This window comes from Pelophylax lessonae, assembly GCF_965119305.1.
Source record: "Pelophylax lessonae genome assembly, chromosome: 2".
NCBI classification, from domain to species: Eukaryota; Metazoa; Chordata; class Amphibia; order Anura; family Ranidae; genus Pelophylax; species Pelophylax lessonae.
The window spans coordinates 383,517,543-383,531,168 of NC_138769.1; the positions used below are offsets into that span (position 1 = coordinate 383,517,543).

At 45.0% G+C, this 13,626-nt stretch overlaps 1 protein-coding gene across 1 annotated transcript in view; it reads right to left on the reverse strand.

Moving 5' to 3' along the window:
* Positions 1–13,626, reverse strand: part of TAF15 (TATA-box binding protein associated factor 15) — a 76,949-nt gene that overhangs the window by 34,519 nt on the left and 28,804 nt on the right. Inside the window, 1 exon segment of the mRNA XM_082246702.1 lies at positions 6,489–6,523. Within this exon segment, the coding sequence (XP_082102828.1) occupies positions 6,489–6,523 (35 nt within the window).

Consider the following 13,626-nt stretch of genomic DNA (forward strand, 5'->3'; position numbering starts at 1 on the left):
ATACACAAATGGATAATGGAGTCAAAATTTACAAAAAGCTTGCTAAATTAAATATGGCTTACCTAGAAGAGGCAACATTCTTCAAAGTGTTGAGGGTGCCAGACCTAGATGCAGGCAGAGCCACTGATGGATCCTGAATGCAAGCAGGTCTTGCCAAACCCACATTACACGCAAAAGCAATACTGTTGATGCCGGGCAAGTAAAAAGGTCATTTTAAAGAATTCAGAAAAAGGGGATTCATATTTATGGGACATTTCAGCAAAATGTGCTATCAAAGGGCCATGTATATCAAAAGTATATGGAGTAACATAGAAGTAAAAGACCTACTATAAGTGTTGGCAATGTTGCCTCAACCCTCCTACATATGCTGCATAGTCTGGATTAAAATAAAATCTATTTCAATAAATATCTATTTACAAAATCTGGTGTTGTCACGTCATACAGAAGCTCCAGTCCAGATCACCAGGTAAGCAAGTGGGAAGGGTGGCTAGCACCATTGATGGACAGGTAATGGAAGCTGGAAGTGAAATCAGGGCTGTTAAGAGTGTTTCCTGGCACAGCAGAGCTGCTGCTTGCTTTTCAATCACATGATGGCACCAGGAGAAAAAAAAAAAAACAGAATTTTTGCAAGAACTTACCGTAAAAACCTTTTCTCTGAAGTTCAATCGACAGACGCAGTTCCATCTTCACTAGACTATTGGTTATGCTACTCCAATCGGGGGGGGGGGGGGGGGGGGGGGAACTACCACGCCTATGGGGGCTGTCCCTGCAGGCAGAACCCCACACTGCTACAGCAGCCAGTTTCGTTGCAAGCAGTGTTTAGAAGACAAAAAAAAAAAAAAAAGTCTGCGTCTGTCGAACTTCAGAGAAAAGGATTTTATGGTAAGTTCTTACAAAAATCCAGTTCTCCATCGCTCAACAGACAGCTCCATCTTCTTTATACCACTGGAATGTCCCAAAGCAGTATAATCATGAGGGATGGGAAGACAATGGGAAGACAATGCAAAGACTTAATTCCCCAAAGGCTAAACCTAGCCAACCAGGAACAACTGGAGCTTACTTGGAAAAAAAAAAAAAAGGCAGCCTGCAAAACCTTGCGGCCAAAAAGAAGGCATCCAAAGATGCCAACACATCTTTGTAGAATTTTGTTGACGTATGTACAGACGACCAAGTTGCCGCTTTGCAAACTTCACAAACGCATCACAGACGCCTGATGGCGAAAAGCCCAAGAGGCACTCCGCGCTCTAGTAGAATGCGCTTTCACTGGGAAAGGAGAAACCCGACCCTTTAGCGAGTAAGCATGAACTACCATATGCCTGATCCATTTGGATATGGTCGCAGCAGACACAGCCAATCCCTTACGAGGTCCCTCAGCAAGGACAAAAAGATCAGATTTTCTGAAAGACTCAATAGCTGCCAGGTAAACCCTGATCGCCCGAACCACATCCAAAAGAATGCAAGGCAATTTTCCTTAGGATGCTATGGCATGGGGAAGAATGAAGGCAGCACGATGTCTTAATTAAAATGAAAATCAGAAACCACCTTAGGGAGAAAAGATCGACAATCAGATCAAGCAGTGTTCCACTGGGCTAATTTCTAATTTGATAAACATTAAATTGCATTTATTGTAGTTTATTGAATTTACTGCATACATATTTGTTATTATGAGGCATTGCTTCGGGGATGGATGACTGGATCATGCCCAGTGGAACACTCCTTGATCTGATTGGATTAAAAACCAAATTAATTTTGGTATATCATTTTATTATCAATTGCGGCGTGAGCTGAAATTGGTCTACTGGGGACGCAGCCGAGTGGGTGTGTCAACCATAGGAAAAGAGCTATTTGAGATCCGTCCATCCGTATTGTCTACATCCCTACTGAGGAAGTCACACGCCCATCAGCGCCTGACAATACGCGTCTAGGGGGCGGAGACACCATGGGCGAGATCCGGCCACAGGATAGGACTTTTCCTGCATCTCCTTAACCAATACAACGCCTCTGCCAGCCCGCACAGCTCATGTGCTAACGAATGGGAGTGTACTTGTTATTTGGATTTTAAATAAATGCTTTATATACAGAGAGCATTAGATCCTTTTCCCTTTATTCCCGTGTTACATGCCAGACTGAGGTAACCAGTGAGGACAGAGCCACTCAAATTATCTGTGCAGCAATCACGGAGCACTCAGGACTAAGAAGATCGAGTATACCCCTTATCTGAGGATATCATAAAGCTGTTTTTGACCTAGTGGTAAAACACTGGTCGAAATTTAAGGTGAGGCCATCTGTCACTGGTGGTGGGATCGTGAGCACCTTAATTATCCATAGCAGCAGCTGCACTATCCTTGGCACTTTAAAGACTGTTCACTGGAATCACTTATAATGGACTAGCACTCAGCATTTTTTTACTTCAACATATCAAATAAATTGCAAGTGAAATGTATAAGTTGGTTTAATACCTCATTTAAGCGTACCATCTGAAGCAGGTATATGGATGCATGTGTATTATGTTGATGAATTTCACTTATTGATTTAGTTTATTATTATCTTAACACTTTGAATAGTTGCATTTTGCACAGAACATTTATGTGCTTAGCACTTTATTATTGTTGCTCGATATCACCTTGTATATTTAATATATAGCCAAAGCACCTTGTATATTTAATATAGCCAAAGCAGACACTTGGCCTTTGATAGTGTCCAAAGCCAACCGCAGTGCAACCCCTTTCTGTAGAAAGGCCAAAACCCTGGGCACAGAGCTTCCCCAGCACCCGGCCCAAGCCTGACCGGCTGGCGTCTAGTCACCACCTTCCAACAGGAGGAAGCACTTGCCCTGGCATAGTGCTGGAGACTGAATCCACCTCAACAAAGCAGACTGCTGTGGCTCAACCGAATCAAAATGTCGAAGGACTTTGGATCCTTGTTCCATTTGACCAGAATTTTTTTGCAAAGGTCTTGTATGGAATTGAGTAACGGAACCGCCTCGAAGGTTGATACCATCAGACTCAAGGCCCGCATGCAAGTGCTCAGAGAGGACAGATTGGTTGCCAAAAGCGACCGAATCGCCCCCACAATTTCTGCAGCCTGTTTTGGGGTGGGGGTGGGGGGGGGGGGAGAAGACTCAAAGCTGAATCCAGAGTTAGGCGCAGATAGTCCAGACTCAAGGGGGGTATCGGAGCCGATTTTAAATTGATGTTCCACCCGGACTCTTGCAGGGTAGTGACAGTGATCGACAGGTCGCCCATCAAGGCTGAATTAAAGTCCGCTCTCAATAGAAGATAGTCTAGATACCCCAGTACTGCAATCCCCTTTGGCACAGCAATGCCAAAACCAGGGCTAGTACCTTGGTAAACACCCTGGGGGCAAAGGCGAGACCAAAGGGTAATGCCACAAATTGATAATGCTCTCCTGCTACTGCAAAGCAAAGAAACTGCTGGAGCCTAGCGTAGATGGGGAGGTGGAGATATGCATCCTTGAAATCTATAAAGGCTAAAAAGTCCCCCTGATGCAGTGATGCCACTACCTTGTGGATGGATTCCATCCAAAACTTCTGTACCCGCACAAAACGGTTCAGGATCTGGAGATCCAGGATAGGACGCACCTTGCCCTCCTTCCTGGGCACGGTGAACAGGTTTGTATAAAAACCTTGAAAGCGTTCCTGAGAGGGGAACCGGCACAAACATGTACCCTGTTAGGATCAGTTAGTGAACCCATTTGTCCTGAAACAAGGCAGTCCATGGTTCCGGAAAGAAGCGTAGACATCACTCCACCCCAGAAGTGGGTCGAGGACGTGGTGCCTTGCCCTTTAGAGGATTGAGGAAAAGGGTGCTCTTTCCCCCAGTAAGACCTTTGATCAGCTCATGCAGAGAGGATCCAAACAACCTCTCCCCTGTAAAGGGAAGATCAGTTAAGGCCTTTATGGAAGCCTGGTCAGCAGACCAGCCTTTTAGCCACAATATGCGTCTAATAGCAATCCCCACTGCAGTCACCCTGGCCACTAGCGGAGACGTGTCCAGGGATGTATCACACATTAACACCAAGGCTAGAGCCAGCTGGTCCAGTAGTTCAAGCACCGCAGGAGGGAGCCGTTCAGCTTCCAAGTTACTTTTTAAGTAACTTCACCCACTCCGTAACCGTCTGACACCAGAATGTTCAGAAAAATATAGGTTTCATACGAAACCCGCTATCACGTGTAGATGGCGGGACAGACTCCACCCTTCTATCCACAGGGTCCGCTAAAGTCTGTGATTCTTCCACTGGAACCACAATTGACTTATTGAGCCTGGAAACCAGGTGATCCCCTTCAGTGGCACGGTCCACCTATTGGAAACTGTATCTGCAAAAGGATAACAGCATTTAAAGCACTTAGGCCTCACCAGCATGCGCTTGATGCGCCGCCATTATTCAACAATATTGTGAAAAAGTTCAGGACAAGGAAACACCTTACCCAATTTTTGGGATTTGCAGAAGCCAAGACACCTGCGTACACCGCTGTAGATTCAGAAGCCAAACTTAAAAAAAGTTTCCCACACAGAAACCATAGGCGTTTTCACCAAAGCGCATCCCTGCAGGCCGGCTGACGACAGGTCCTCTTCATCGTCGAATGCACAGACACCGACCCATCAGGGTGGGATACGTCTGTGGCAGCCATATCTACCTCAGTCTGACACTGCCGATGGAGGTGAAGGCGGCAGAGGGCGTTTGCAGCTGGCAACGCATGCAATTACAAAATTTACCTTTGACACCAAGCTTTGTAAAAAAAACTGTTGTGAGATCAAGCCAGGACTGCGACCCAGAAGGGTCCGCAGCCGCACCTAAGGGGTCTGTAGGTGAAATCGCGGGAGTCCAAGTTTTTTTACTGATCAGAAAATAATGCAATGTCCCTTTAAAAGTTGCCAATCGCCATCTCAGCGGTCTGCAAAAACCCCACTAGTCTAAGTGTATCAGGGAAACCCACAGGAGATCTCAGAAAACATTACCAAACTGCTCCTTGCCCTCCTCAGGCGGCAGCCAGCATGTGCTTGAAAATGAAAGTAAAATTGATCGCACCGAAAAGAAAAACAGCCTGGGTATTTGCTAGAATTAAGTGCCGTGTCACATGCCTTGGTATCCTGGAGACCGCATGGCGCGGCCCCCACAGCGCGCCATGCGGTCTCCAGGACACCCAACAGCGATATGGACCACAAGAAACAGGCCACCCATGTATTACATAGGGAATATAGAAAGCATTGATCTACAGCAAAATGGCAGCCCCCACGGTGCGAAATTGCAGTCTACAGGACACCCAGAGGGAACCCCCCAAACAGTAGGCATCGGAAGGTCCCTAGGAAGGGACCCCACCAGGACAAGCCACCCCCGCCGAAAGGCGCTGCAGCAGTCACAATATCTGCGCCCCTCAAAGTAGGAACCTGTTAAAAGTAGGGGGAAGAGAAAAAAAAAAAAGAAAAGAAAAGGCTCAGGGGTTTGGGCCCAGTTCGTCCGAAAGGCCAAGGGAACCGAGGGAGTCCCGAGGGTTCAACCACTCCAGGGGAGGGGGCCCATGTCTGCCTTGAGACCGCCAGAAGTTTTTAGAGAGGGAGGGGGGAACCATACTACTCACCATACCATGGTACCAGGTGGGCGCCACTCCAAACAGATCACCTCCCACCTGGGATGGGGGTGCTGCCACCCGGGGTCGGGGGGGGGGGGGGGGCGAACGCTGTAACTCAGGGCGTTCCAGATAGATTGCGTCCCAGCGAGACGGTCCACTCACAGGCTTGTCCCCAACAGTCGGGACACTCATGGTGAGGCCTAGTTCTGGACTATAACCTGCTCAGTTTCGGGCCAGGCTGGGAGACCTTAAGGATCTAGATTATCCAGTCCAAAACCACAGCCGGCTGTTGCTTGTAGTTCCTCCAGGAATTAACTAATGAAAGTAAAAAATTTTTTTTAAAAAATCCATAAAACAAAAATTCACTGTAATAGCTAAGACTAAAGTCCCAGCAGGGAGCTAGGTCCTATTCCTAAACTAGGCAAAAACAAAACTGGCTGCTGTAGCAGAGTGTGTGGGGTTATGCCTGCAGGGATAGCCCCCATAGGTATAAAAAGCTTTAAAAAGCTTTTTCTGCCTAGTGCCTATTCCTGATTGGAGGAGCATAACCAATGGTCCAAAGAAGATGAAGCTGCGTCTGTTTATGAACGTAAAAAAAAAAAAAAAAAATTCAACACGTCTAAGTCGCATTTACATTTAACATTAACACCAAGCACCTTTTACCTATAGGGACCTTTACCAGTCCTTTTACAAGATGAAGACTAGAACAATGTTTTTCCCATTGCAAGTGTTCATTATTCTTACCCTGAAAGCAGTTAAACATCGACACTGGCACCTTCAGACGTTTATCTTTGCAAGAGCGTAGCAGAGCATGTTTTTACTGGCCTGTAATAAGCTGATGAGTCCTGTTCAATGCAACAGGATTTCCATGGAAACGGTCTATGTTCAAGGCACTTACCACCAAAATTTTTGAAGCCACCTCGGTCACCACCGCTGTGGAGGAAAAAGCGGAGACATGATTTTTTTGCCCCCCTTTACCACTTAGGGCAACTGAATGAAGAAAAACCCAGTTAAGTGTTAAGACTAGTGCAGCTCCCATTTTACATTCATTGTACAAGAACATTTAAAGATATTCCCCCAACCACCACCAACCACTGTAAAGCCAGCACACAGGTTTCTACTGCATTTATGGCTACTATAAGAACTAATTTCTATTTATATGGCCAAGATCTTATACAATACTCAAAAACTATTTTCAGCTGAGGATATTTAAATAGTTGTACTATAAATCTGTTCACATACCAGCTGATATCCTCAAAATTCCAGTGAAGTTTGCCTTGCAGCGTGTGCATAAATTCTCTCCTGTAAGATTATAATGTAGGTATCGCTCTCCTACAGTGGAACCCAATTTTTGATTCTAATAGAGAACACCCTGGAGAAGTGCAACATGATCATTTTGCTTTGCAATGGTCAGTTATTGGGCAGAACTGGGAATTCTTGAGGAAAGATCTTAATTTTAAAGTATTCAAGAGGTAAGCCAGCAAGCGAATCAATTTAACCATGAAAATATTACTTTTTAAATGACTCTACAAACAAAATGGTTAATCGTTACCTCTGACCACACTGAGTTTCACTGTCTTGACAAGATAGGCTGCCTGGAAAATTTTGCATTCAACACTTTAGATGCCTTGTTCATTCCATCCAGTGTACATCATTCCAGAACACTATAGTAATGTAGCCATTAAAAACGAGTGGAAGAATTCTAAACTTTTTACAAAAAAACCACCAGTTAGGATCAGTTAGCTCCAACAGAAAAACACTCACCTGGTGTGTTGGCGAAGTTACTATACAGAACAGTGCAGATATTCACAACTAAACCTGTAGATGCTTGTGCAGCAAGCACGCAACACCACAAAAAGATTTACCTCAAATTTATTGATAGTATACACTTTCCGGCATAAACATGCAACATCTAATAAATTCTCTCATACTGGAGGTCCATGCTGGAAAGTGTATAACATTAATGAATCTGCGATCAGGACTACTGATAAACTGTTGGTTATCAAAAGCTTGCCAAAGAAGACACCGCAGCATCTACAACTTACATGTTAGTACTAGTATATAAAAAACACACTATGGGTTGCAATTCAGCCAACACACCAGGTGAGCATTACCTTGCTGTAAGGGAGCTTCAGGAGTTGCCCCAGGGGCACTGTAGGGGGGGTGCTCTTATCACTCAATGTTTTATCTGCTGCACTTTATTACCCCTGCTAAAATGCCCATGCCTACTGCAAGGGTCATCTTTGCACTGGGAGGGTAGTAATGTAGAGGCCATCTTTTAAAAAAGGAAAATCTGTGTGCGGCAGAGGACCAGGCATTGTGTCAGATGCTAAAGACTTCCAGCGTAGTGCTTGAAGACAGTGTGGAGTGAAGATTGCAAAGAGAATTGGCGCTTAACCATTTTATTTCCAGAGTGTCTTAAAAAGGTCTTAAAAAGATCCCAAGAACATGGAATGGTTTAGTTTCCACATTTAAGTGTGGTGGTCCCAGGACATTAGTTTGTGTGGGTGCACACTTGCACTCTTAAGCTCCACCCTGAAGTGTTTAACTAAAGATAAACTGTAGCATTGTCTAAATTTAAACAGGATTTTAGCAAGATTCAGCTAGCTACAAGAAAATCTAGACTGAACAAATACATAGGCAGTCACTACTGACCATGGCTATTCTGCTCATCACCAAATTACTGACCAGGAACAAGTACATGGCTTTGGTGTCCTAACTTAATCTTCTTGCACGCTTGTTCCAAGTCAGTGAATCACAATTTTGGGGAAAAAAAAAAAAAAAGGGGGGGGGGGGGACTACATTGATGGGCTTTTTTTTTTTTTTTTTTTTTTTTTAACATTCAATCTGGTTTTGCATTCCCATACAGGTCTATAGGTATGCAAAACCTGGCCAGGTCAAATGTAGGGCATGAGGTGGTCACTTGTCCTTGTAAAATCTTAATCTCAGAAGAGTCTTAAACTTAGGTCATCAACAAGGCCAAAGCCCATCAACCCAGGCCTTTATACACACGTGTTTTTGTTTACAGAAACAGAACATATCGAAGGCATAACTTTCCCAATTTTGGTAACTATTTAAGAAAAACTGGAGTGGTCCACATCAGTAAGGTTTCATCAGATCCTCTAGAAACAGACAATACTGTTTGTTTTATTGGCAACTCCTACTTTTGCGCAAGATTCTTTTGCCAAGTTTTTAAAGGAGAAGTACAGCCAAAATCTAGTTTGGCTGTACTTCTCCCATGGATCACAGGAGTGGAACTCGTTTTGCACTCCTGTGACCAGTTTTCAGCAGAGAGCGGGCTGAAGTCTGCTCTCTGCTGACATCACAGAAGTCAGTCTAGGCACCGTGTCATCGCGACAATGGATGTCGGGACCTGCCAGGTTCCTGGACTGACAACTGGCTCAGCCTCTAAGCAAGCCACCGAGAGCCTGAGCTGGCTTGCTCCCTGCCCCTCCACAGCCCAGCACTCAAGTGAGCAAGGAAGAGGCAGAGCAGAGAGCTGCTGACTGACAGCAGCATACTGCTCAGGGAGCTGTCAGAACCGAGCAATCGGCAGTGTTCGAACGCTCGGTTCTCAGTGCAGAGGCACCGGGGGACAGATGCAGCATCGAACCGATGCTGCATCCACGTAAGTATATTTCTGGAAAAAACACCAAAAGCCATACTTCTAAAGAAAAATAAAGAATTACTGCTAGTCGAGTGGTAAAGACTCCTGATATTTTAACACCTGTCTTAGTGGATGAAGTGCTCAGTGGCCAAATACAGACTCACACTTACAGGGCTCATTAGGGACGTACAACATAAAATTCTGGCTTGGCAATGTGCTACCAACAGTTGCCCACAGACAAGGTGCGTGGCTGCAAGTGGATATATGCTGGTACTCATGTATACCCACATATAGCGAATGGATGCATTCCCTGAACACTATGTGCGTTTTTTAGGGGACATGGCTGTGCGCTATGAGGGTGTACGCGAGCACCCATGTACAGCCATCAAGACCTTGGGCTGCTGTACACAGCACCCGAGTTTCCCTGGAGCAGAAGAGATCCAGAAACTTACGGTGTGAACTTCTAATGTGCCTATGTGCATTAGCCCATACAACACACAGACTAATATCATTTAACTCAGGGGTAGGCAATGTTAAAGAGGTGGATATCTACCTGAACATTGGAGAAGTCAAATGTCTAATTGCCGTACTACGGTGTCCCAATCACGTGTATTGCACAGCAATCATGAGTTTAAATAAAGTGGCGAGGAGACCACAGATTGCCTCCTCACCACCTGTAAACACTTTGATCGCTTTCCAGATGACAAGCAGTGCCTGCTGCACTTGTGAATAAGCCCTTCGTTGCACTCAGCGGTGGTACGCTTAGGGCTCGCTTAGGGCCCCCCCATCTCTACCCCTTTTAGCTGCTGAGGCAGCAGCCAAAAAAGGTGTACACGTGCCACAGCAGGAATTAATCTCCCTGTTGTATATGGTGGGTGCTTCCGCCTGCCAATCTCAACCTATGTCAGTAAATGGGGCGACTCTGCAAGTTCCCCACAACTGCAAGCTTCTGCGGTGTCCAATGTGTTAAAGCAGATGCTGAGAAAGCAACACATTGCTGCCTAATTTACCCCTTGTTTGCTGTACTGCACAAAGTTTAAGGGCACTTTTGGCGCTTTTCCACTGCATGGAACCGAACGGTTCGGCTCGCTTTTGTGCTTTTCCACTGCTGGTACCGTATGGTATGGTGTAGGAACAGTTCGGTACGGTGGCGCTTTTCCAATGCATGGAATGGTACGGCTCTCAAAAACAGTACCACTTCGATTGTGGTTCCAAGAGGTACCATACCCGGTACCATATCCCACAATCCTTTGCATGCAGTCACTACTAGCCACTGATTGGTCAGAGAATACCACCCACCCCGTTGTTATCCCACCCACTTAACTTTAGTGGAAAAGCAAACCATACCGTACCGAACCATTCCAACACTGTGCCATGCGGTACCAGCAGTGGAAAAGCAAACCGGGCCAAGCAGGGCCGAGTGGAGCCGAGCCGGTACTTGCAGTGGAAAAGTGCCATTTCAGAGTGGCTTCATTCACTTGAGTGGGTCATGCTTGGCAGGTGCTATTGCCACAAACCCAGGCAGGGTGTATAACTCCTGCTGCGAAATGTGTACACCCCTGGCCACTGCAACTAAAGGGGTGCAGTTGGGGTGGGAGTGCTAAAACTATGGGGTTTTACTACTCCCCAAACTGCAAATGAATCCTTACTGTTCTGAGCCCCCCTATAAAGTTCCTTCCACATAGATTGATGTGCTGCGGTTTAGCCACACCGCGGGTGCAACACAGTGCATCTGTAGCTTTCCTGGGTTAGCTGTACTGTGCCATAGACTTCTATTATATCCTGCAGGTGTGGTGCACTTTCTAAAAGCAGATTACTGCATTTAAAAAGTGCACCAAACCTGCAGGATGCAATTGAAGTCTAAGGCTAAGCGTAGTCAAATCGGCAGGAAAGCTGCAGGTACACTGCACCAGTAATGTGGGTAAACCACAGCACATCAGTGTGAAAGCAGCCTATACTATCATGTCCAGAGTATTGCTTCACAATGACCTGAAGATCTTTCCTGCTGCTGGCTGGCACCACTCTGGAGACCACTAGCTGGGATTAGAGGTGAAGTGCAGTTGGCATCACTCCGCATGGGACAAGAGCCAGCACCACACAGGAGGAATCAGCTGATGCAGCTCTTGCTTCCTACTACAGCTCCAACTTTACAAGTAGTCCCTCTGCACTGTTTGATGCTCTGGAATGATCGGTCAGCAAGCCCAGACCGTGATCTGTTAGAAAACGATCTGATTGCAGACCCTTGATCTAAATGAACACGTTACTCTTTCTGCAGGAGTTCCCAGGTCAACCTATAAGCATCACTCATGGTCATGACAGATAATTCAGTGGTAGTCCATTACCAGAGGAGCAAAGCCCAGAAATCCAGCATGGACATCGTGCCACTGAAGTCTGCAAGGCATTTTTACAAAACGTAATAAAAACAAAAAAAAAAAAACAAACACTTAACAGCACCTTTCCACAGCTAAACTATTTAGAGGCTCACAGTTGGATTTTCACAAAGTGTTAAGAATTGTTTCAAACTCAAATTCCACATGATACAGATTTGAGATTTCAGATATTGTGCCCAGTTTACAGAGAACCCAAAGCTTCAAGTCTTAGTAGGAGCAGCAGTTTACATAAATGCAAGGCACATATGAAAATTCCCCTCACTTACCTTTAACCTGCTGCATCACAAAAGGTTTAGCCACATTAAAAGCCATGTTATTTAGGAGCCCATTTCAGGAGAAGCAAACGTGAACGTCATGCACAGTTCCAAGGTAAGCCCATAAATCCAAAATGCAACAATGTGCAAAAAACTAAAAATATATCTTACATGTAAGGAGAAAACCAAAAAGGTGACTCCTCAGCATTTGGATCACATTCAGCCTATGCACTTTATTTTGGGGTACTGGATTTCCCCCCTAAATGTATCCGCTACAGGAAAAAAAAAGGTATCCATGGAACTGTACATTTACTTCAAGTTTGTATTCGAGTCAATAAGAGGTCGCAGCGCTGTATAAATTAATGTTAATAATAAAGTGCAGTACACAATATCATAAACTAAGCCCCAGTTCACATTTGTGCGATCACAGAGATCGCATGTACTTCAGAGCGCACTGCTCCTAAAATTACATGCGATTTCTGAGCGGTGCAAAATCAGCCAGTTTGTATGGCCGAATTCGCACCGCATCCGCACCCAACACGCACAGGACCCTTTTTTATCCGCAGCAGAATCGGATCGCATAATGGTTCACACTAGTGTGATCCGATTCTGTGCGAACTTGCAGATCGCACTGCGATATGCATCGCAACTGGGGGTGTCGTTAAATTGACACCCCCTGCATATCGCATATGGCAGTGTGAACTGCCAGGGGTGCAGATGCGATGCGGGAACACGCTCCATATTCGCAGCATTCCCGCATCGCACAAATGTGAACCGGGACATGAACAGATAAATCAAAATATTTATCTGAAACATACAAGTCCATGTATCAAAAAAAGTGAAAGTAAGCTAATATTCCTTGGTGCTCAATCACTCCGATGTGTCACCACGGTGATATCCTCAGCCAATTAGTAAAATGGCGAACTCCCCAGAACCATATGCTGTCCTGATTACAGGACAGCAAACATGCCATGTTATTGCTATACTCTCTCTGGAAGTGATCTCAAGCCGCAATTTTTTTGCACTCCTGCGCTTTCAAGTTGATGTCACACAGGGTATTCAAACCGGTCATAAAGGAGGAGTTGACAAACGAGAAATAATCTTTAAATCATATACAATAAATGTAATAAAACGTTGACTTACTCTACAATCTCAGTGATCAGAATATGCAAATCCATATAAAAAGGTCCATTACCATTAAGTGCAATGCAGTGGAAGCAGATGCTAATAATGCACTGTGAAAGCTGCCAAACTAGGAATAGGATAGCAGCTAGGACCAGGTTTTAGACACCTCAGACATGTATCCATTTGAGCAGAGATGCATGTCTAAGGGTCCTAGCCACCACCCTTTTCTTAGTTTGGCAGCTTTTACAGTAAGTGCATTATTTGCAACTGCATTACACTTTATGGACCTTTTATATGGATTTGCAGCAATTGTTTGCATGTTTTTTTCTGACAACTGGGATTGTAGAGTGAGTCAGTGTTTTATTACATTTATTGTATACCATTTCATTTTAAGTAAATACTACACTATGGAGATTATTTCTCATGTTTGGCGACTCATCCTTCATGACCGGTTTGATTACCCTGTGTGAGGACATCAACTTGAAAGCATGGGAGTGCATAAATTGCTGTTATTTGAGATAACTTCCAGAGAGTACATCAATACCATGGCGTGTTTGCTGTCCTATAATCTAGACAGCATATGGTTCTAGTAAGTTCGCAATTCTACTAATTGGGAGAGGATATCACCGTGGGGACACAACAGAACGACTGAGCATCGAA